The sequence below is a fragment of the Ochlerotatus camptorhynchus genome, unplaced genomic scaffold (assembly GCF_037179485.1).
Source record: "Ochlerotatus camptorhynchus isolate MF236.1 unplaced genomic scaffold, CSIRO-AGI_Acam_v1.1 ptg000023l, whole genome shotgun sequence".
Lineage (NCBI taxonomy): Eukaryota > Metazoa > Arthropoda > Insecta > Diptera > Culicidae > Ochlerotatus > Ochlerotatus camptorhynchus.
The window spans coordinates 1,438,979-1,463,331 of NW_027040515.1; the positions used below are offsets into that span (position 1 = coordinate 1,438,979).

General features: G+C 45.5%; 2 protein-coding genes across 2 annotated transcripts in view; one reads left to right on the forward strand and one right to left on the reverse strand.

The window, feature by feature from the left end:
- The window catches only part of Rpp25 (ribonuclease P protein subunit Rpp25), a 489,635-nt gene that overhangs the window by 171,011 nt on the left and 294,271 nt on the right, over window positions 1–24,353 (reverse strand). The gene's annotated exons all lie outside the window — the stretch shown is intronic.
- On the forward strand, window positions 4,993–23,025 carry LOC135706671 (midasin). The gene is made up of 6 exons (XM_065228321.1): window positions 4,993–5,200; window positions 5,265–5,512; window positions 5,576–12,069; window positions 12,675–21,756; window positions 21,816–22,599; window positions 22,671–23,025. The coding sequence occupies exons 1-6, from the start codon at window positions 5,108–5,110 to the stop codon at window positions 22,851–22,853; spliced, it is 16,884 nt and encodes a 5,627-aa protein (XP_065084393.1). The 5' UTR covers window positions 4,993–5,107; the 3' UTR covers window positions 22,854–23,025.

Here is a 24,353-nt window from a genome sequence, read left to right on the forward strand (position 1 = left end):
AGGTGTTCGTTGAAACTTTAAATGTTCCCGCGGGAATAATCAATATTTTCGAAGGTAATTATCAAATGAATTACTGGTCAAGTACATAGAAGTGCATACAGCTGTTTTTTTTTACAGATCTGGAGTCAATGTTTTCCATATCCGCGGAGGAAATCTTGAACCGGCATTCATTGCACGAAACATCAAGTGAATCGGCTGAAGCCATTTTCAATACAATATACGAATGGAGACCGCAGGAGCTGGAAGCGGCTATTCTAGGCAAATTGGAACTACCTGTTGAGTTTTTGGAGCTGTGCAAAGGTAAATGCAATTATTTTCTCGCACTTTTTCCTCGTCGTTAAGAATTCTCTGAACTTGCTGGCCAATAACCGACGCAAATCCAAATTTTTTTTTTTATCCAAACCAAGAACATCAGCTGCAAAAGGCGATTCTCCTTTGCTCTCAGTGTTGTTAATTTGCGTGGATTAGCTGTAATTCGTGAAAAACATAAGAAAAGTATAAGTTCCAAACCCACAAATGAAACATGAATTTCTTACTCTTTTTCGATACCAGCATATGACCTTTCGGTGAGTGAATTATTAACGGTTACTCTAGACGAGTGAACATTAGTCTTATCCACATCATCCACCAACTGGAATTTTGATGAAATCTTCCAAAGGCTACTTCAATGGAGATCGTAAAAGGTAAATTATAAAATATTATACAACATTTATATCTTTGTAATAAACTAATATTTTCTAGGGATATGAAATCTTTAGTTTTGAAGTCATTGAATGTGTGGATAACGAAACATTTTCTGATCTTGGAGAAAGTGAGAATTGCAACCCAGCAATCGACGTAAAACAGATCACACAGGACGGAGATGACAAAAGTCATCCAGTCGATGAAGAAGTGCCTGCAGAACCAACAGTAATTCCTTCAAGCGTAAACCCCGTGTTCAGTCCATCCATACAACTGGTACCCACAGAAGAAACCCGTGTAAACATCGAGACACCAATCAGAGAAGAATATACCTGCCCACCGGTTGTTGTGACCAAGGAAGTGGAACATTTCAATCCGGCTTTACTGAAGAAATTGCTAAGTACTTCGTTATCTGGAGAAGTCATCCTGGAAAGAGTGAAAAAGGGTCCTCTCTCGGAAACCAGTCAAAATGAACCAACAGGAATTATTGCTGATCATCACATCAAGCACGGATTTAAATCGACTGAACAAATTCTGGAATCTTATGCCGATGCAACCGTATGTTGTCTTAAGCACGAGATAAAGGTAATTCCTGCAATTGTGGGGTTTATTTTTTTTATTAAATGCCTATTTACATTTGTAGGAGGATTACTTTGTTCCCCGCAATGGTGAGAAGAATTCTAGCGGAAAATTCTACAACAAGATTACCAATTTGAAACAGCAGAAGCGAATCCAAGAGAAAGCAGAAGATCCATTCCTGGCAAAGCAAAAACGGATTGAAGATGTGGTTCAAGAGTCATCAGCCGTTCATGAGGCTATGGATTGGCTACTTCTGAACAGGCAGCCATGGAGTGTTGTTTTGGATAAATGGTCTGAAACATTTCCGAAACGGAAAGAATTACTTTGCAACGCTAATTTTATACTAATGCTTTCGGAAAAGTTTCCGCACTAAAAGGACCCATTTGGTTTTCAAACGCTCTGAAACATGATGCAACTTCATGCAAAAAATGAACGCACAAGGATTTAATTTGACTCCAAAACAATAATAAAATAGGAATTTATGAAGACGTTACTCCTCCTACTCGTGTTTCCTTATTTAAATGAAAACAAATGAAAATTACCTAATATATGCATTAAGTCATATAACAATTATGAATCATATTTTTGCCATATAACATTTAAATTACTTAAAATATAATTATGACGTGTTTCATAGATTCAATTAATTAATGATTAACATGAACACTAATGAAAAAAATCATTAGTGTGCATTCGTTACATCTGATAGATTCTACTTCTACAGTATACAAAATCTATAATATGCACACATAGAACCAACATGGATTTGTGATTAACCTTCCTATGTGTAAAACGTTATACATCATACTTGGAAACATCGATTGCAGCAATCTATAAAGTTCCACACATAGGATTGAGGCGTATATTTTTTTGAGTGTACGAAACAAGTCGAAGTGGCATTCGCCTCCGATCCTCGGGCGCGTGCGAATAGGGAGGATGGAATTACGTAATATTTTGCACACCCATCGCCATACTCAGAACCACACGCTCCCAGCGACCACACCACTGTGTGGTGGTGTTCGGTCGTCGAAATTAGTAGCAGCAGTAGCAGGGTAGCAGTGCTTTCGGCGTGTGGCGTTGAAAGTTGTTCTCCAGTAACAACGAAAGGCTGCCTGCAAGCAGCGAGCTGCAGAGCCCACATAAGCAACCATCAAAGGAGGAAGAAGCTGCACCGCTTTGCTATGGATCGGAATCAGTAGCTCTTCGTGAGTCGCTGCCGGTCGGTCATCTATGCCAAGCGTGTCACCCTCGCTCCAAACGGCAAGCCAAACGATTAGAAATTTATCTACCAATCTGCTAAAATGAACACTTAGTTAATTTTCAATAGGTCACTATTGAAAAATACTAAATGTCCAACTGTTGCAATGGTGATAAAAATTATCACCGAATGTCTGAAAACAGCGCATTCCCTAACACAGACTTAAAAATCGAATTCGATGCGGTCCCACTGAACGGTGCTCATTCAATCACCGTAAGTGGTGGTGTCCAGTCCAGCAGCAGCAGTAGTAGCAGCAGCAGCAGCAGCAGCAGCAGCTTTCGACAACAACAACAACAACAACAACGAAAGGCTGCCTGCAAGCAGCAAGCTGCAGAGCTCATATGAGCAACCATAGAGAAGGAGAAAGAAGTCCCACCGCTAGGCTAGGATCGGAATCAGTAGCTCGCCGTGCTCAGATCAGCATTACTCAACCATCACTACAAAATGGTCCTTTTCAGGACCACCATAAATTTGTTAAAGCTGGGTTTAGACAGGGTAACCCTAATAAACAAATACCATAAACGAACTGAATTCCGGATGGGTAAACTATACCACAAATGGCTTGGATGATATACCGAACACGTCGTTAAGCTCTCTTTTATGGTTATTTTTATTAGGGAAGTCAATTGATCAAGTCAGTTGCATTCAACTGACTTGAACGCGAATTGAACGTGTAAACCATGCCATTCAACTAACTTGATCAACTCACTTGAATTGAAAAAAGTTGAACCAGGCTCAACTTTTCAAGCCAATTGAATTCAACTGAGTTGATTATTTGACTTGCCTAATCTAAACCCAGCTTAAGAGTATTATTTGAACATTTGTCAAGGTCATCAGCTCCCGCAAGCAGCTAGCTATCAAGGCTCAACCTGGTCTCTATATAAGGTGTGGAATTGTAGGCCCGAATGTATTGGTGAGATTAATCATCGTCCGACCATTTTCCAGAACACGCTGGTAGGAAGCGTTAAAAATCCATATAGAATTTGAGAGAAGTGGGAATAATTCGCTTTGGGTATATATTCAGTCCCCAGAAAGCCAATAAAATCAAATTTCTGAGAAAATTAGCTCTCACGAGTTCAATCTCTTGAAGTCCCTCCTTTTTAACATATTCTGCACAAACGATACTTTCCGCCCCGCCCCATTCATATAATTCGGAAGAAAATCCTGTGAGGGGTGAATTGAATACACTTTAATACCAAAATGCACAAAACTTAAAAATTCATAAATAACAAAAAAATCAAATACACCTTTTAAAGTTGGGTAGATGAATCGAAAATACTCAAGTTGACAGTCCCTTGGATTCTCTTCATCAACATTCTCTTTGAAATAAATACTACGAATTTGATACGCTTGCAAATTAAAAACGGAAAGAGTTAAGATAACTGATGATTGATCAATTAAAAGAACTAAATTTTCACATTTGTTCCGTCCACTAGCGGTCCTACGTCAAGCTTCCGTTCGTGCCCCTAGGCACAGACCCTTCTACTTTTTGCTAGAAGAGACGACTTTTCAACGGTGCCGTCAACGCCAATAGATGCGGTTAGGCTATAGTTGCTTTGCAAAAAAATTTAGATTTCGTATGGTGAACGACCCATTGTTCGTATGGTTGGGTCTTCTAAAACCTTAATCAATATCTGGGGTATGGTTCGATTAAAGTTGACGGAACAATTCTCATTTTAGTTTTTAGAGGAAGATACATAAACCATTTTCAATGTGGTAATCGGATGGTTGTGATTTATGCGAGTGTGTCGAAGAGTGTTTTTTAAGGTGGCAGCGAGGGGTGCGACACATCTAAATCTCGATTTTAAATGGTCGAAAAATCTCGCACTAGCGAATCAATCTTCGAAAAATCTTTTTTCATCTCTTGCATCTAAACCCATCTACTCGCATCGCTCTCCACCTTTTGCAGGAAATCTTAAAAATCATAATCATGTGTTTTTATCTATTAAGCGCGAGTGCACATCACAACAGCAAAGCAAAAAATTTCCTGCATCTTAGATAGAGTCGCCCCCCCTGCAAAAAATCAAAAGTTAATAAAAAAATATCACTTACCCCAAGATTTTTTAAAATTATCTATAAAGCCACAAAATCTAGAAGATGTTTCATGGTCTGCAATATTCAAAGAACCTTTGCCCCTTGCAAATTTTGTAATTTTAGAAAAGTTAAAAAATAAAACTTGCACCAGCCTAATGAAAAAAAAAATCATTTTCGTTTGTTTCCACTGCTCAAACATTTTGATCCATTTTCATAAATGTTCTTCAGGTCTGACCAATTTAAAAATAAATCCCACTATCCCGATCAGCTGTTTGACCTGCTTGCAATTTTTTCCTCACCCGTTCGATCCAGCAGCACTGCCATCGGGTAAACAAACGCGATCCACCCGAACGGAGCCGAACACACCCGAACTTTGACGTCTTCTCCCGCTGTCGCTCGCCGTGTTTTGCTGCTTCGCACGTGTTGTTATTTACAAACTCGTGTGCTCGGTGTACGGTGCGGTCGTGTCGTGTCTCGTGCGGAAAAGTTGTGAATTTTAGTGAAAAACCGTGCGGAACTGTTTCGAAAGCCAACCGGAGCCCGTCTGCCGTCGCTATGGAAGTGGACTGTGAGAGGATCCGGCGGAGTTTGCGCCATTTGCGGGAGACATTGGGCTGCCTGGAGGTGGAGCCGTTTTTAAGGTTATCCGTAAGTAACGCACGCTGGTTTCGGGCAAATTGATTATCGGTAATGGTTTTTCTTTTGGGAACAGAATATTTCCTCCCCGGACATGGACCGATTGGTCACTGTGCTGGGTCAGTTACTGAAAAATCCGATATACACAGAAGCCATTGCGGACGGGTTTGGGAACATTTTGCTGCTGATCGTGGCTAGCGCATTTGGCGAGACGGATTACGAAGATGAGAAGAAGAGCCATACAAAAACAGTGAATCGTGAAGGACACCGACGAAAGTGCGTAGCGCTTTCAAAATTAGTTGCACGCTGTCCGGATGTGTTGCGGTAAGTATTTTTTAATGGGTTAAAGAATTGTAGGATTCAGGTTAATTTCTTTTGTACTTCCAGGTTTAGCATTCACTACTTCCGTTACAATGCACCGCCGTTCGGTACGGACGAAACGGTGGATTACACACCGACGACCAAGCAGAAGAAAGCTGAGCGAAACGCCGTTACAGAACTTGAGTTGATCCAGTGCTGTTATCGTTTCCTGTCGGCGGATCCGATCTATTTCCGTTCGGCGTGGACTTGGTCCGAGTTTTTCGAACAGTTTAGCAATCGGAAGGGATGCAGTCGACAGCAGTACTACTACAATCGGATACTGGCACTGGTCAGCTGTATGACGCAGAGTCAGGTGAATAAGCTGGATCAAGAGCTGCCACTGGAAGCCGTTGTTCGGGAGCAGTTGGAAGAGGACAGTGTGGCGTTGAAAGATTTAATTGTAGGAGACGAGGAGAGCAAGACTGGACAGAAGATGCGGTGGAATTTCCGAAGCAATGTGGTTACAAACGTTGGGGACGTGATGCTGCCGATTTTCGATGCCGGAAATTGCGATTTCTATCGTGGGCAGGAGAAGGAACCGGACAATTTGGTGGTGGTAGATTCGACGCGGTTGAATGTAAGGAGTTTGGCTATGGGTGTTTCCTCGCGGAAGGCTATTTGTCTGTCCGGACCGGTTGGATGTGGAAAGACTTCGTTGGTGGAATACTTGGCCAGGAAGACGGGAAGGATTGCACCCAAGACGAAGGAATTGCAGCGTCGGATGAAGTCGGCACTGAAGGAGAAAAGCAAGAAGAGAAAATCAGGAAAGTTCGAAGCAGAGTTAGATGTTAATTTGAAGCAGCTGAAGAAGGAAGTACCACGGAATGGGTTCCTCAGGATCCAACTGGGTGATCAAACCGATAGTAAGATGCTGCTGGGTCAGTATCGATGTACAGATACCCCAGGGGAGTTCGTGTGGCAGCCGGGAGTTCTAACGCAGGCCGTTATGAATGGCTATTGGCTATTGTTGGAAGATTTGGATTCGGCTACACAGGATGTTTGTACGGTTCTGACGAATCTGTTGGAGAACAACTACCTGAGTGTTCCTGGTTTTCGAGATTGTCTCCGGATCGAACCGGGCTTCCAGCTGTTCCTGACACTTCGAACGCACAAATCCGGTGCTGGTGCGGCCCATAACACCTACACCTTGCTGGAGAAGTATCTGTATACGGTGAATGTCTTGCCTTTGGCGCGATCGGAACTCTGTTCGATCATTTGCACCAACTATCCGAGACTCAAAACTGTTGCAAGCCGCATAGTGGACATCTATCTAACGTTCTCCAGTGGGTGTCACTCGATTGAAAGTGATGAAATCAGCGAAAACATTAGCATTCTAGAGGAAGATCACAAGAAACCTCTCAAAGGGTTCGAACAGGATGATGAAGACATTCTACCGAGGTTCCAGTATGACAACATTTCGCTTAGTAGTCTTCCCAATTCCGGAAGATTGGTATCGACAAGGGATTTGATCAAACTGTGTCGCAGATCGGACCCTAACTTCTCGGTGACGAGCACGGAGTGCGCCTATTTCGTGTTCCAGAACGCGGTGGACATTTTCTGTTCGCATCTGCCGGCTGGAGAAGGCAAACGGAACTTGATCGTGAGCATCGGTGGCAAGATCGGGATCAACAAAAGCCGTTGCGATCATCTGTATGAAGATTACAAGCCGGACGTCGACGTTTCTGCCGCTGAGCAGGTCAAGATCGGTCGCGTAAATTTGAAGCGGTATTTGGAAAGCGAGGAGAACGACGAAAATGATCGGACCTATACCCACAAGAAGATCCGACTGGACAAGAACGCCTCGTCCACCGTTAAGATGCAGGATTTCAAACTGCAGAACAAGGCTCCCACATTTTCCTTCACCCGTCCTGCTTCCTGTCTGTTGGAGCGAATTGCCGTATCCGTAGCGCAAAATGAACCGATCTTACTGGTCGGAGAAACCGGAGTCGGCAAGACCAGCTCCATACAATATCTGGCCTATCAAACCCACCACAAGCTGGTCGTGGTCAACATGAACAACCAATCAGACGTTTCTGATCTGATCGGAGGATTCAAACCGGTTGATCTCAGTTACGTGATCACCCCGCTCCGCTACGAGTTCGAGTTCCTCTTCAACAAAACCTTCAACGCCCAGAAGAACGAAAAGTTCCTTACCAACGTCAGTATCTGCTACAACCGTGCTGAGTACAACGTGCTGGTCAAGTTGATGCTCAAAATCACTGAAAAAGTCTTCACAAGGAAGCAAGACGAACAGCTTCGTCTGGAGAAGGTCTACGAAAAATGGGCTACTATTCAACAGAAGCTTCAAAAGCTAGACTCCCAGTTGCGCAACTCGGTCAACGTATCGTTTGCCTTCATCCCCGGATCGCTGGTCAACTGCATCCGCAACGGAGATTGGGTCCTATTGGACGAAATAAATTTAGCTTCCACGGAAACCTTGGAATGTTTGTCAACTATTCTGGAACCGGACGGCTCAATCATCCTCCTCGAGAAAGGAGATTTCGTTCCAGTCAAACGCCATCCAGACTTTCGCATTTTCTCCTGTATGAACCCCAACACCGACGTCGGTAAGAAGGACCTCCCGGTGGGCATCCGAAATCGATTCACGGAGTTCTTCGTCGATGAACTAGTTGCCGAAAACGACCTTCTCATCCTGGTTAACGACTACCTCAGCAGCACAGGAATCCAGAAGGTCCGGATCCTCAACACCGTCAAACTCTACCGCCGCTTGCGAGGTCTCTCTCAACTGGAACTCAGCGATGGTCTCGGAAATAAGCCTGTCTTTTCGCTGAGAACCCTCTGCCGAGCGTTAAGCATCTGTTCCAAGAACCTGTGCGGCTCGATCGAGCGAAACCTCTACGAGAGTTTCTGCCTTAGCTTCCTCACCCAACTGGATCTCAAGTCGCACAAAACCGTACTCACGTTCATCCAGAAAACCCTCCTAAATGACGTAACGCAAGCCATCTCGCAGCAAATTCCACGTCCTCCGGACGGCGAACAGCTCAACTTCGAAGGCTACTGGATCGAGAAGGGCCCTAAGGACATTCAGGAATGCGAAAGCTACATCCTTACGGAAAGCGTTCGAAACAACTTACGCGATCTGGCCCGTATCATCTCGATTGGAAAGCTGCCGGTTCTGCTCCAGGGACCGACCTCGGCCGGCAAAACCAGTCTAATCGAGTACATCGCAAAGCGAAGTGGCAACGTCTGCCTTCGGATTAACAATCACGAGCATACCGACCTGCAGGAGTACATCGGAACGTACGTGGCGGATGTGACCGGCAAGCTGACCTTTAAGGAAGGTGTGCTGGTTGAAGCCATGCGGAACGGATTCTGGATCATTCTTGACGAGCTGAACCTCGCTCCAAGTGACATTTTGGAAGCGTTGAATCGAGTGCTGGACGACAATCGGGAACTGTTCATCCCGGAGACGCAGGTCGTCGTGAAGGCTCACCCGAACTTCATGCTATTTGCCACGCAAAATCCACCCGGACTGTACGGAGGTCGTAAGATGCTTTCCAGAGCGTTCAAGAATCGATTTGTTGAGCTACACTTTTCGGAGATTCCTCGGGACGAACTGGAGGTGATTTTGGAGAAACGCTGTCTCATTCCAAAATCCTACGCCCAAAAGATGGTGAAGGTAATGTCGGAACTGCAGCTGAATCGCCGGAGCACGGCCAAACAGAATTTCACCCTTCGCGATCTGTTCCGGTGGGGCAATCGGTACACTTATGCCGATAAGACTCTGCTGGAGAACACCAGCTACGACTGGAACCAACATCTGATCGACGAGGGGTATCTGGTATTGTCATCGAAGGTTCGCAACCTGTACGAAACCAAAATCATCGAGGAAGCGCTGTATACCCACTTCCGAAAGCGAGTTTCCGAGGAAAATTTGTTCAGCCTAAAGAAAGGGACCTCTATGGTAACTCGAGGAATTCTGGAACAGCTGGAAAAGCAGACCGTCTACGAAAACATTGTCTGGACATTCGATATGCGGCGAATGGCCGTACTAACGGCCAAAGCTCTGGAATTCAATGAACCGGTACTGTTGGTTGGCCCTACCGGATGCGGCAAAACTACCATCTGTCAGTTACTGGCGGCTATTCGGGATCGTAACCTGCGCATTCTGAACTGTCACATGCATACTGAAGGTGCGGACTTCCTGGGAGGTCTCAGACCATTCCGAGATTCGGACGACTCGACGGAAAAAGACACCAAGCAGCAGTTGTTTGAGTGGTCCGATGGGCCGCTAGTTCTCTCCATGGCCGAAGGTGGCTTCTTTTTGGCGGATGAGATCTCGCTGGCTGAGGACTCCGTCCTGGAGCGACTGAATTGTGTACTGGAGCCGGAACGAACTCTGCTGCTAGCGGAAAAGGGAGGAGTTTCGGCAGATGCTTCCGAGTTTGTCATCACCGCAGCTGACGGCTTCCAATTTTTGGCCACCATGAACCCCGGTGGAGATTTTGGCAAAAAGGAATTGTCGCCAGCGTTGAGAAATCGACTGACAGAGATCTGGTGTCGAGCCACGGATTCCAAAGAAGATCTCATCCGGATCGCTGATCATATGCTGCGCAAGGGAATCCAAAACGCCGAAAGCGATCCTCACCAAGTTGCTCAGGTGATCATTAGTATCGTATTCGTTTTGAAGAAACAGGTCGACAAGCTGAACTTCAGCATCCGAGATGTCCTCGCGTGGGTTGCATACCTGTGTAAGAACCAGCGGAACTTATCCCTCGCTGAATCGTTGATCTACGGATTGGAAACCGTATTCCTGGACTCGCTAGAGATGCTTCCGTACGAAACGTTCGAAGAAATCCTCGCTCTTCGCAAGGAGATCCTCTCCATTCTACACCTCCTAATTAAGGAGCATCTCGGAATCAAACAATTTGAGCTCAAGCATGGCACCGAGGTCCAATCGGATGATACTACCTTCGGGATCACACCCTTCTTCATCGACCTCAGCCCAGAAGAACGCGATCGTCATACGGAATTCCTGTTCAGTGCTCCAACAACTCAGAAGAATCTCTTCCGACTGCTCTCGGCGCTCAGTTTAGATAAAGCGATCCTCTTGGAAGGTGCACCGGGAGTCGGTAAAACATCACTAGTGGAAAATTTAGCCCGAGCAGCCGGATTTGCCATCGTTCGAATCAACCTGTGCGAACATACCGACCTAGCGGACCTGTTCGGAACGGATCTCCCGGCGGATGATCGATCGCTGGAGATAGCCGACGACGATGACGAAGACCATCAGGCTCGGAAAGACTCGAAGCTGGGATCGTTTGTGTGGCGTGACGGGCCTTTGTTGGCCGCCCTCAAAGCTAAGAATACCTGGATACTGCTGGATGAACTGAATTTGGCTCCGCAAAGCGTGCTAGAAGGTTTGAATGCGATCCTCGATCATCGTGGCGAAGTGTATATCGCTGAACTGAACAAAACTTTCAAGCTGGGCACGAAGACACGGATCTTTGCAGCTCAGAATCCTCTGAGACAAGGTGGAGGTCGAAAAGGTCTTCCCCAGTCATTCCTGAATCGATTCACCAAGGTCTATTTGAGGAAACTGGAGCGGAACGATTTGCTGCATGTCGTTGAAGGGAAGTACCAGGTGAAGTTCCAGAAGATAGGCGAGGAATTGATTGACGATCTTGGAAGATTTGCGGGCGACAATGTGAGCTACTTCGGAGCGTTGAAATCGACCGAGGATGAAGCGATCAAGTTTGATCTCGCTCAGAAAATGGTAATCTTTTCCGAAACTTTGGAGACTGGAATCGCCAATCTGGAGTTCGGCTACAAGGGAGGTCCATTCGAGGCGAACCTCCGAGATATCCTTCGATGGTGCGAGCTATTCTGCAACGATCATACTGGATACTTCCGCAAGAAGTTCACCAACCCGGAAGATTCGTACCACAACTTCCTGTTGGTATTGTTCGAGAAAATGAAACTGGTCTACTACCAGCGCATGCGGACCGACGTCGACAAGAGTTACATCCTGTCGGCATTCTCGCGAGTGTTTGAATGTGATGCCTACGAGTTGGAGCGGCTATCGCAGGATATTGGAGTCTACTGGACCGATGATAAGCTCTATCTGGGCGATTTGATCGTGGAGAAGATCAACCGAACGGACGAGATGAATCCTTTGGCTTCCAAGGCTCAGAAGAGCTTCCCGCTGTTGCTGGCAAGTCAGGTTGAAACGTTGAAAAACGTCGCCGAGTGTGTCCAGCTGGAGAAACCGGTGATCCTGTGTGGCCCAAGCGATTGCGGCAAAACGAAGATCATCAACCTGTTGACGACGCTGGGTAACAAGTTCTGCAATGTGGACACGATCGACGATTCGGTGACGGGAAGCTTCCAGCAGTTTGATTTCAACCGACATCTGGAGGAGATTTCGTCCAACGTGGAAGCGGTGGTGATGGATACGGTGAAGGAAGCCGTGCTGAGTGGCACCGCAGAAGGAAAGCGCGCTCTAGTGCAACTGATGGCCATTTGGGAGAAATATTCACGACTGAACGATGGAAAAATGGGTAAGTACACTAAATTGTTATTTTGTTATATCGCATCGATTGCTAAGCACATCAAACATGGGGGTGGAACAGTTAGGCAGGGTTGTCAGATTATCGTGGGGTTTCGATCCATAAATTGGTAAATTGGTTTTACGTTGAATCTAATGAAAATTTTCTTAAAACCGTCTTTTGGTGGTGCGCTAGAAAATCCGTAGATTTTTTAAATCGGTTCGTAGATCCGTAGAATGGGTCTCATTAAGTCTAGTCGGTAAAGGCACGGTGTATTACTAAACCGGAGGCGGCGGGTTCGATTACAGAGCCGGTCGAGAAAATCTTTCGATTTGGAAATTTTCGCTGCTTCTCTGGGCATAGAGTTTCTTTGTGCTTGCCACACAATATACAAATTCATTCATTTGTTAGCATAGAAAGGCCTCATTTAATAACTGTGGAAGTACTATTAGAACACTAAACTGATCCGAAGAATCCGTTGATCTGACAACCTTGGTTTGGTATCGTTTGTTTATCGGCACTAGATTTTGATGTCGGTGTTAGGAATCAACATAAGCTAAATTAAATATTGTTTAAACACATACTCAACAATGGATCATTCCCCTTCCCTAAATCAGCCTTCACCGCACAAAACGTTCAATCGGAAGAGCTGTCTCTGTTCCGCAAGCGTCTCGCCGCCCTACAGGACGTTATTTCTCTTCTAACTGCTCAGAAAACCTCGGACCACGATCAATCTCACCTCCACTCGATGGTTTCCGTCCTGGGAGTGCTGTTCAACATTTCCAAACACGCGGAAACCCTTAACACCGGAGGCCACTTCGAGTGGGTCGACTCCAAAATCGTCAAATCCCTCAAACACGGGCAGTACATTTGCCTGGAACATGTCAATCTATGTTCGTCCGCCATCCTGGATCGTTTAAATCCGATCTTCGAACCGGACGGAAGTCTGTTGATTTCGGAAAAGGGAGTCGACGGTAACAATGAGTCCGAGTTGATCCGCAAGCACGCCAACTTCCGGGCGTTCTTGACGCTCGATCCGAAGAATGGAGAAATCTCTCGGGCGATGCGGAATCGGTGCATTGAGCTGGCACTACATAAGGAAGCTTACGGAGAGGACGACTTGAAGCGATTGGTGTTTGAAAGTGGAGTCCGGGACAATTGGTTGATAAATGTGATCTTGGCCATTCACAAGGCCGTCAAGAAGGTTTCGGAGTTCAACCAGTTTGGTATCGCTCACATCGTTAAATTTGCCTACCTGGTTGCACAGAACCAGAGAATGGGAATGACCGCAGAGAAGTGTCTCATGATTAGTGCTTTGGAGGTCTACGTGCGATCGTCCAATACGGATCTGCTCGGTTACGGGTTGGATTTCTATCGAAACGCTCTGAAGAATGCTATCAAGGATGAGATCGGTGCTATAGTCGTCACACCAAACCTTGTCAGCTACGAAAACGTTCTACTGCGATCGAATCAGCTCACGAGTCTTCAACTGATCAAGCTGCAAGCTGAACCTCTTCTGTGCATTCTGCGGTGTCACCTAAACAGTTTCACAGATATCGCTGGAGCTCTGTCGGACATTGCAACCGCGTTCCACGAGCAGAACGAAATCAATCTGGCCAATTTGAAGTATCTATTCTACTTCCTCTACGAAACGTCTAGCTTCAAAGACGTCGATCGCCGCAAGATCTTCCTGGCGGAGTCGCTGAAGGCACTCGAAAACGTTCAGAAACTGGAACCGAAGAAGGAGATCACAGCTGCCACCGACAGCTGCATTACAATAGACGTGGCAATTCAAGGAACCGAAAGTCAATGGAAAACGGCCCCCAAAGACCTTTCTGGATATCGAGATCTTCAGCATACCAAGCGGGAGAAATTCGAGCTCGATGAAGTTTCTTCCATCACCATCGACGAAGTTTTGCAGCAATTGACCGACCTGAACCAAACACTATTCTCCGCAGTAAACAAGTTTGGTTCGACGGGACATCTTCCATGGAACCGAGCACTGCTGCCGAGAATTCGAGAATATCTAGAGGATTCTACGGTTGAGCAGTACCAGTTGAGTGCTATCCTTTTGCTGAACACAACTTTGCAAGAAATCAAAGCAGTAAACGCTATCAAGTTGAGCAAGATCGATGTCCTGTCCTATTCGAAAGCTGTCTCCAAGGAGGTCATCAACGATACGGTAGGAAACAAATTGATCGCACAGTTGTACAACTTCTTGACCAGCTTCAAGCCGCTGATGGAGCAAGCACTGCAGAAAGCCGTCCTCGATCAGATCTCCTACGCCAAGATGATTGGATCGTATTTGTGGATTAATCGTTTGATAGATCTTTCCAATCGGAAGCTGTTCGTCAACAAGGAGATCGACACAGCGCTAGTAGACTACATCACGCTGCATTTCAAGTGGATCCAGAAACATTGCCTAAGCCTGCTGGATGATCTGAGCAGCAGTCCGTTCAAAAGTCTGAACGACTCGCTGGAAGAGTCTATTCAAAGTTCTACGCATCCTCTTGCCATGCATAGGAAACTTTACTCGAAGACATTCCTCAGCAGCCTGCCATTCTACACAGAAGAACAAGTGGCGCACTATCAACGGGTTATGGAATTCAACGAAGGCCTGCGGCTTTCACCCAGATTGACTCGGTTGTTCGACTACGAAGACTTTCTGAAGAAGGTAGCACTGTTGAACCATCCCAAAACGATCGATGTGAGACGATCGCAACTGGCTCATTCCCAGCAGCTTGTGACGCTGAGACTTGATCAGCGGGAAGCCAGTGCAAGTTTGGAACAACCTGAATATCAACAATTGATCACCCTGATACAGCAATTCCAAGAAACGGCTATCGAGGACTCGACCGCACAGTTGATCGCCTCAACCGAACAGCTGAACGAATATCGCAAGTTTGCGGCAGCCCTTGAGACTCCCGAGGAGTACAATTACAAATTCCCGGTGGAAATGATGCCGCTGTACGAATACTTCCTGCTGAAATCTTTGACCGGAAATTCTTCGATCAACTACGACTACGTAGCGAGTGTTCGTTCACTAAATCTAGACACGATGTGCCTGTTGAAGCATCTGGGTAGTTCTCAGCATGCATCCTTCCTGGAAATGAGTACCCTTCTCGATAAACTAATCGAATCCGGAACCGAGCATAGCGATCTTCTAAAAGCGCTCCCAGCTGGCTTCTACAAGAACATTACGGCCTGCATGCATCAATACCGTCGACACGTCTACAACTTCCAGTTGAACTCGTTGGCCATCAATCACGTTGTTTGCTATCAGAATGACACCGAAGCTAGCTACGAAACTCACCTGGAGGAAGTATCCAATCAGTCGCTCCACGGACCGGTACTGACCAGCAATTGTCTGTCCATCCTGCTGGCCAATAACGGAGAGCTACGATCGACCGGCTTGGGCGAACTCCCGGAATGGAGGAATACTTTGAAGACACTTCGCAATACAATCTGGACCAATTCGGTTGTTTTGAGAAAGGAATACGATCAACACTTCGTTGGACTGGACAGAGCCGTTGGACAAGCTCGGAAACTGCTAGTAGAGTACGAATGTGTTCAAAAATGGTTCGAAGACAGTCAGCAGAAGGTTGATAACGAAAAGTTTGTTGAAGACTTCAACGTTCTTGCCGAAGAACTTAAAAAAATTGTGCAACAATCAACCGATCTACGATCGAATGTGACTTACGAAGAGCTTCGGTCCAGTGCAAACAGAAATCTCCAGTGGCATCTGAGCTCCGCTTTGAACTCGTTGTGCGGAGCGATCGAGTTAAATCTCCTAATTTACCTGCCGCTGCTTGATCCAGTCGAAAAGAACGCCCTGAAGAAATCCTACACCGATGAGGACATACAACACTACAAAACGCTCGTCCAAGTTTACGATTACATGGCGATTACCATGAACTACCGTCGACTGGGCGAGAGCCCGAAGCAGGTATTCATCAGCCACCTGAACCACTTGGAAGACAAACGCAACAAACTCTGCCGGAAGGTCGCTCTACGCCCTGCGGACAACATCTACACCGAAATGGTTAAGGATATCAACAACTTCTTGATCTCTTGTTGCTACCCGGGAACGATCGGTGAGCTGATCGTCATTTCCACACAGTGCTTGAACTTTGAAGTGGACACCAAGAATCCGATCAAGAACTGTACCCAAACGAAAAACTTCCAACTCCGGGTGAACGAAACGATCAAGCAAATCGAGCTGTGGGTCAACATTGCCGACAAGTTCGAGCACCACACACTAAAGCGTTACCAGGCGCACTATCGAGACTTTTTGGAGCCCCTTTGCTGCTCGATCGCTACGATGAAGTACGGCTTGGTCGGTTTGAAGCATTGCCTGGTCATCAGACGGGAGTCGATCGGGATAAAGAGCAATGGAGTGTTCTACGATCTGGCGGAGAAGGATGCCTTGACGAAGATCCTGGAAAAGTTTGCGCAGTTCCCTGTGGTGAAGCCAATCGCGTTGTTCGATGAGGAAGCAAGCGGACATAAAGTGAACGTTTATTCCATTCTTGAAAAGATCGATCATAGTGAGAACGGTTATTTCAGGCTGTTGAAATCCAAACTGCAGGATGTGAAAAATTCAATCACTCTCCGAGGCGGAATCGGCGAGGAGGAGTTTGTGGACCTGGATAAAATCGTGAATGTTTGTAATCAGGTTTGGCAGAAGCAGGAGAATTTGAGAAGGAAGAAGCAAGCCGAAGAAGATAGTTTGTACCAGACGAAGAGCCACTGTGAAGAAGAAGATGAGGAGGTCATCGCGCAACGGGAGATTGTCGAATTGTTCCCGAACTATGTGGATGAAGACTTTGCTGATTTCATCCAGAACGATACGCTGGAGCAAGTCATCAAGAAGGATAGTGTGAAGAAGAATCAAAAGTTGGTGGAGACGATTTCTGGAGAGGACTACACGTTGATCTGCGAGAGCTTCATCTATCTGATGAATAAGTTCTCAAAGTCGTTCTACTACAACCCGGAGACCGTTGCGGAGCTACCGGAAGTGATCGCGCCCGATTTCGTCGGTCCGTTCCAAACGAAGATTGCGATCTTCCAACAGATTATGCACAAGTACAGACCGGCACTCAATAGCAAACTGGATGAGAGTTTCTATCCCGGGTTGAGCTTCCTCGTTGGACTGGCTCAAGAGAAATATGAGGATTTGGATTTGAAACGATCGACTACCAGCAAGTATAACTTTTACAAAGATTCCAATATCGGTGAAGTCGTTCAGTGCGTTGAAGTGCTCAAGAAAATAGAAGATCGTGTCCGGAAGCTACTTCTGGAGTGGCCGGATCATGCAGTACTGAAAGACATGCTACTAATCTTGAACCGAATCTATGCACTACCTTCGACGGCTCCGATCGTACGGTTCAGTACGGGTCTACAGCTGCTGCGACAGAAAATTGATGAATGGAATAGCGTAGCTCATCGGTTGAACAATCTACGTGAACTGGAAGCGGACATCGTGGACTTCGTGCACCGATGGATGCGAATGGAGCTGCAATACTGGAGGGAGTGTATGAGCCAAACGCACGATAACGTACGGTCGAAGGCGTACCGGTATTGGTTCTTTATGTACAATCTGCTGCACGAATATCTGCAAAGCGATTCGAAGGCCAAGTTGGGAAATTTGCTGGACTACAGGAAAGTGGAACGCTGCTTTGGGGAGCAGGAACTATTGGACGAGGAAGAAGTGGAAGATGGAACGGTCAAGATTGAGGACTTAATTCACGTCCTGAAGCAGTTCATGGAGTCGTCTAACTATGCAGAGTTCACCACTCGCCTACGCGTCCTAAAGTCATTCGAGCAGTATCTGATGTACTTGAACTTTGAAGACAATCGCAAGAAAGAAACGCTCATTGCTGTTCTGTACAATTTGCACATGTACTACGATCAATTCTCGGCGGAAATCGAAGAGTACATCCGAACGAAGCGAGCTCCTATTGAGAAGAAACTAAAGGAGTTCGTCAAGATCGAATCCTTCAACAAAGATCTCTCGTACTTTAGTATGCGGAACAACATTGCACGAGTCCACCGGCAGTTGCACAAATTCCTGAAAGAGTTTGAAACAGAAATTCGAACTAAAATCCTTCCCGTGTTCACCCCCAAGGATCCGGCTGCGGAGATCAACGATGCTGACGCGCAAAAGGGCAAAAACCTTCGGTCGGAACCCAAGATCACCTACTACATGGTGGACGTTAAGAACTTCATGGCTTCACTCAAGCTGAAAGAGAAGTTCTCCGTTGCCAGCCTGTCGCAGGAAACCACCCTAAACCAGGAGCTACTGGCCAAAATCGATCGGTTTTTCGTAACCTCCCGTACCGTTGTGAAAGAAGCGATCCTGCATGCACCCTTCCCAGGGTTGATCTACAACCTGGACACCTTCATGTACGATCAGATCGAATCCATAGAATACCTCCGTGGTCTGGAGGTTGATCGTGGTCAACCAAAACCCAAGCAAAAATCTCAAGCCAAGCATATACTCAACCAAAAGCGCAAGGCACTGTCGGACTTCTACAAGAGTTTAACCCAGTTGGGATTGAGCTACCGAAGTGGATTGGTGGAGAATGCGATCGAGTCCGAATTTGTAGATGTAACGATTAAGCCGTTCTCCGCGAACCTACTCGCACATAACAGCAAATACCGCAAAGTGGATCAGCACATCGTGTTCCTGAACGACAAGCTCAATCTGTACTACGCCAAGTCTGTGTTCAAGATCAAGATGCTGATGAAGGTTTTGCTTCAACCGAATCCAGACATTGGAAGGATCAACCTCGAAAGAATCAAGGGATTCGCTGTAGACTTGTTCCTGATTGTTCAAAATCAGCGCAAGGAGCTGGGAAAATCCGTAGCCAGCGTGTACGAGCTGAGAGATAGAATCCAGGATCTTACGCAGCTCAGCAGTTGCCTAGAGTCGACCAAACGCGAGTTCAAATTTGGACTGTACAGAAGGAAGATGGACAATATGCGAAAGTGTACGATCAAGGTGCAAAGTGTGCTTGAGCAGTTCCAGTTGCTTCTAAGTTGTGCTCCAGCAGAAGTTCAGGAAGAGTTGAGAATGCTGAAGGACATCCCGGAGTTGACTCAGAAGACGATCGAGCCTATTCTGACAGGAGTTCGCGATGGTTTGAAGCGATGTGTTCAGCTTAGTGAATATCTAAAGAAGTGTGACGAGAACTACTTCACCGCTGATTTCGTTCACTCCGTAGACGAGCAGTTCAACAGCCTAACGAACATTCTGGATCAGCTGTGCGATCAGCTGAAGATCAGCAACTCCGAAGAATACTCAGTGTATGCTCAACCGATTTTGGATGTATTAAAGATCGTTAGATCTGCCATCAGTGAAGAGGAACATGCTGTTTCTGATGATCATCTGGACGAAGAAAATCTCAACAATGAGGTGGAGAATATCATCCACTCGATTCTGATCGCAATGCAGCATATCTATAAGAAGTATTCGACTCCAAACCAACTAGATCCAGCAGAACCGACCAAACAGAACGGTGACACGGAGGAAACTGAAGAACATGAACCGGAATCGGAACTTCAACCGCAGCACTTGAAGGAGAAGATCAACGTTGACCTACTCCAAGATCTGCAAACACTCAGCATTCGTAAGGTGGTCACAAAGATCTGCAATCTGTTAGCCATGTTGGAAAACACGAACCACTCCGCACCACAACTCGTAACCATGATTCAGAAGGTAACCCGCCTGGTACCGATCCTGGAGCAGTTTAACTTGCTGGTTGAGTACTACTTGATTCAGCAGCTGGGAGCGCACAAGATCAGCACCAAAATGCTATCGGTTATGCTAACTGTGTTTATCGAACTGGGAACGAAGGGATTCTGTGTACCGAAAGATCTGCTGGACGATGAACAGGAAGCGGGTGGTGAGCAGCAGGAAGGAAACGAAAGTGGAGAAAAGTTCGGTTTTGAAGATGGTGAAGGAGAGAAAGATGTGTCGAACAAAATTGAAAGTGAAGATCAGCTGGACGATGCTAAGAAACCAGGGCAGGAGGATAAGAATGAGGAAGAGGAAAAAGATAACAAGGAGGAGAAGGGTATCGATATGAGTGAGGACTTTGATTCGAAGCTTCAGGATGTGGAAAAGCCGGAGGGTGAAGACTCAGACGAGGATAAAGAGGACGAAGAAGATGCTGATAAGCAAATGGGAGAAACCGAGGAAGGTGCAGAGAAGCTAGATGATCAGATTTGGGGTGACGACGAGGAGAAGGAGGAGGAAGAAAAGGAAGAAGATATGGAAGAGGAAGATGGAAAGGGCTCTGGTGAAGCGGATGACCAGCACAACAATTTAGATGCTGAGAAAGATATGGCACCGGGAGAAGAGGAGGATGGTTTGGACGCTGTGGATAAGGCAATGGACGACAAGAAAAAAGAGAAACCAAAGGACATTGAAGACATGAACAATGAGGAAGGCGAGGAAGAGCAAGAAAATCCTCATCATAATGAGCTCGAGGAGCCACCGCAACCCGAGGATATGGACATTGATGAAGACATTAATTTGGATAATGATGATAGGCCTGATAATCAGAAGGACGAGGAGGAAAATCAAGAAAATCCATTCGACGTTGATAACATGAAGGACAAGGGGGATGATCAGGATGATGAAGAAGGGGAATCGAAAGAAGAAGTTCAGAAAGATGGAGATCAAGATCAGCAAAACGGTGACGATTCATCGGATGAGGAACAAGAACAGGAAAATCCCGATGGTGCCGACAAATTGGACGATAATCAGGAGAATCCAGAAGGTGAAGAAGAACAAGAGAAACCGGAAGATGAAATCCAGCAAATACCGGACGAAAACAAAGACGAACCGCCAGCGGAGGAAGAGCCACAACCAGAGGAAGGCGATGATAAGAAGAAGAAACAAGACGAGCAACATCATGAATCGAAGGATAAACGTTCGGAAGAGGAACGAATTGAAGCGATGCCCGATACGGAAAATAAAGGAACCAGTGATCAAGTGGCAAACGAAAAACCAGAGTCAAAGCAGGAGAATGAAATGGACGAACAAGACACCGGAGAGGATAAGGATGGAGTCGGACAGGCTGAGAATGAGAAATCCGACAGCGGTCACCAAGGCATTGCCGAATCGAAAGAAACCCGAACGAAGCGTGATAAAAATGACCAAAAGCAGCAGCAAGAGAAGCGACGACAGGGCAATACGGATGAAGATAGGACACTGGGCGATCCGGATAAAGCTGAAAAGAAACGCTTGAAGACGGTAGACGAAATCAACAGAGAAGATCGGGCAAACAAGGAGGATGATATCGAAGAAGATGCCGATAAGGAAGAAGAATCGGAAGAGTATCAGCACGTAAAGGATGCTAAGCAGTCGGACAAGACTACGCTGGATAATGCGACGGAAGAGCAGTCGAAGAAGCTACAGCACCAAGAGAACGAGAAGCAGGAGGATAAACCTGATGAAGAACAAGAAGGTACAGATGAATTGATGGATGTTGATGAACAGAAGGAAGAGTTGGAAGAAACCGACAAACAACTGCTGGAGAGTGAAAAGAACGAAAAGAAAAAGGACAAACCGGCCAAGAAAGATGAGAACCAACGAGAGAAAATCGAAACGTTGGAGAACGTCGAAGTCGAAGGAGAGACGGTGGAAACGGCGCGCGTGCCAAGAGGAGAGGACACTACGGCACATACAGTGTGAGTATTTACGATTTTATATTTTTGTATGAATGAAATTGATATTCGTTTTTCTTTAGCATGGACATTTTGAACGATATGACCGTACCGGAGGAACCGACCACAGCCGAAGCGCTGGAGATGCGCAAAATGGTCGAAAAGGAAACCTTAGCCGTGAATGCTGCCCAACCTGAGCACGACGACTTCGACCGGTGGCAGCACATCTCCAACAAGATGCTTCCGAATGCCCGGGAGCTTTGCGAACAGCTTCGATTGATCCTGGAGCCGACCAAGTGTACGCGGCTTAAGGGTGACTACCGAACGGGTCGTAGGATCAACATGAAGAAGATCATTCCTTACATTGCCTCGCAGTTCCGCAAGGACAAAATCTGGCTTCGAAGGACGAAAGCTGCCCAGCGAGACTACAAGATCACCATCGCTGTAGATGACTCCAAGTCGATGGATCACAATAACTCAAAGGATCTGACCTTGCAGGCGATTTCGCTGGTTTCGCAAGCCTTGACTCTGTTGGAAAGCGGTCGTCTGAATGTTATGTCGTTTGGAGAATCACCCAAGATTTTGCTCAAGCATTCCGATCAGTTCGATGGAGCTAAGTTGATCAACTCGTTGAACTTCGAACAGAACCAGAGCCGAATTGCCGAGTTGCTGGACTTTGTTAGGACGTGCAACTCGGAGGATACCTCTTCGTCGGACAATGGTATTTTCGAGAATCTGCTGTTGGTTCTGAGCGATGGTCGGAACATTTTCAGCGAGGGTGAGAAGAAGGTGAAGAACTCGGTCAAGCTTGCCCGCTTGCAGAGGATATTCATCGTTTATGTGATCATTGATAATCCGGAAAATAAGGTAGGATGAGCATATTGTTTTCTGATGCAGACTAGAGGTTAAACTGGAACATCTTCTATTTCGTTTGACAGCACTCCGTCATGGACATCCGTGTACCGTTGTTCACACCGGACCGGAACCAGATCGTGATGCGGTCCTACCTGGACGTATTTCCGTTCCCGTATTATGTGATCGTGCGCGATCTAGGTCAGTTGCCACTGGTTTTGAGCGATGCCATGCGACAGTGGTTCGAGCTGGTCAACAGTGAGCAGTAGGTGGAGTGCATTTTCGTAAGTCATTATGTTATTCTTTATGTAGCGTCGAAAGATGATTTAAGTACGTACCATGTAAATAGTTATTGATCCAGTTGGAGGAACCTACTTAATCATAACATGCTTCATACAGAACATCGAAGTTCTACTACCTACTCCCAGAGCCCGATTATTATATTTCATAAATTATAATAAATAAAAATATTTCTTAAAAATATATTGATAAGCACTTATTTCTGATGACATTCAGGGGTAATAGGCTAGGCAGATTAGGTTAAGTGATAATGAATCCATATTTGATCTAAAGGCGAAATCTAGAATAAAACATGATTTCCTTGACCCATTTGACCTAACGACTTTCATTAAAACGAACCATTCGGTCTAATCGTGTTCGGAGTGGGTCTAGCCCATTTGGCATCAAGTAGTTTAGCATAAGATCATTTGGTATAAAATGTACAGAACAAATAGAAAAATATTAAGATCATTTGGCATAACAGAACAGAAATATGTTTTATAATTTTGGAAGACATCAATAATAACCTCAACCTTGTGAACTCAGGACGATTGTGCTACATTTCCCCGAATGTCGTTTCCCCGAATGTCACTTCCCCGAACGCCATTTCCCCGAACGCCATTTCCCCGAATCCCAGACAAACATATACCCCATTTCCCCGAATGTCATTTCCCCGAATGCCATTCCCCCGAATTACATTTCCCGAATGTAATTTCCTCGAATGAAATCCAAAAATTTATAAAATACTTTGACTGTATTACATTTCTATGGTTGGTTTCGCGAGCATTAAGAAGACATCTTTGAATATTGCAACAATTAACCTTAAAAGAACAGCTCATGATAAAAAAAGGGAAAATCTCTGTTCAAAGTAAATCAATCGGGCGAGAGTTTTAGTAAGGCGGCGGCAGTACCAGAAGTGGAAGTGTAAAAATTGGTAATATATTTTTAGGACATTTTCCCTTATTTTATACATGAGCAGTTCTTTCGAAAACTTTGGCAAAACTAATATCGATGATTTGACGGATTGGTAATAAATTTTTAGGAGATTTTCCCTTCTTTTTAAATTTATTTAGGAGATTTTCAGCCGTAGACACATTTTATCCTTCTTTTATAAATGTTTTTTCGAAAACTTTCTCAAAAGTTGTGAGATTGACGGTTTGACAAATTGGTAATGTATTTTGAGGAAATTTTTCCCTCTTTTATAAACGAGCAGTCTTCCGGGAACTTAGACAATATGTGAGGTCGATGGATTTAAAAATTGATAACATAGTTTTACGAGATTTTTTCTTTTATAAAGTCAAATCGAGGAATTTGGCAAAACTTGTGAGATATATGATTTGACAAATGAATCGAGGAATGCTGTGAGTTTTACACTCACAACTACTGACAACATGGCGCCACCTTCTATGGACGAAAAGTAGTTAAACCGAAAAATAATGTATGCAGATTTCAATATTTTTATTAAATTTTCGTTTGTGGAGGCGAAACGA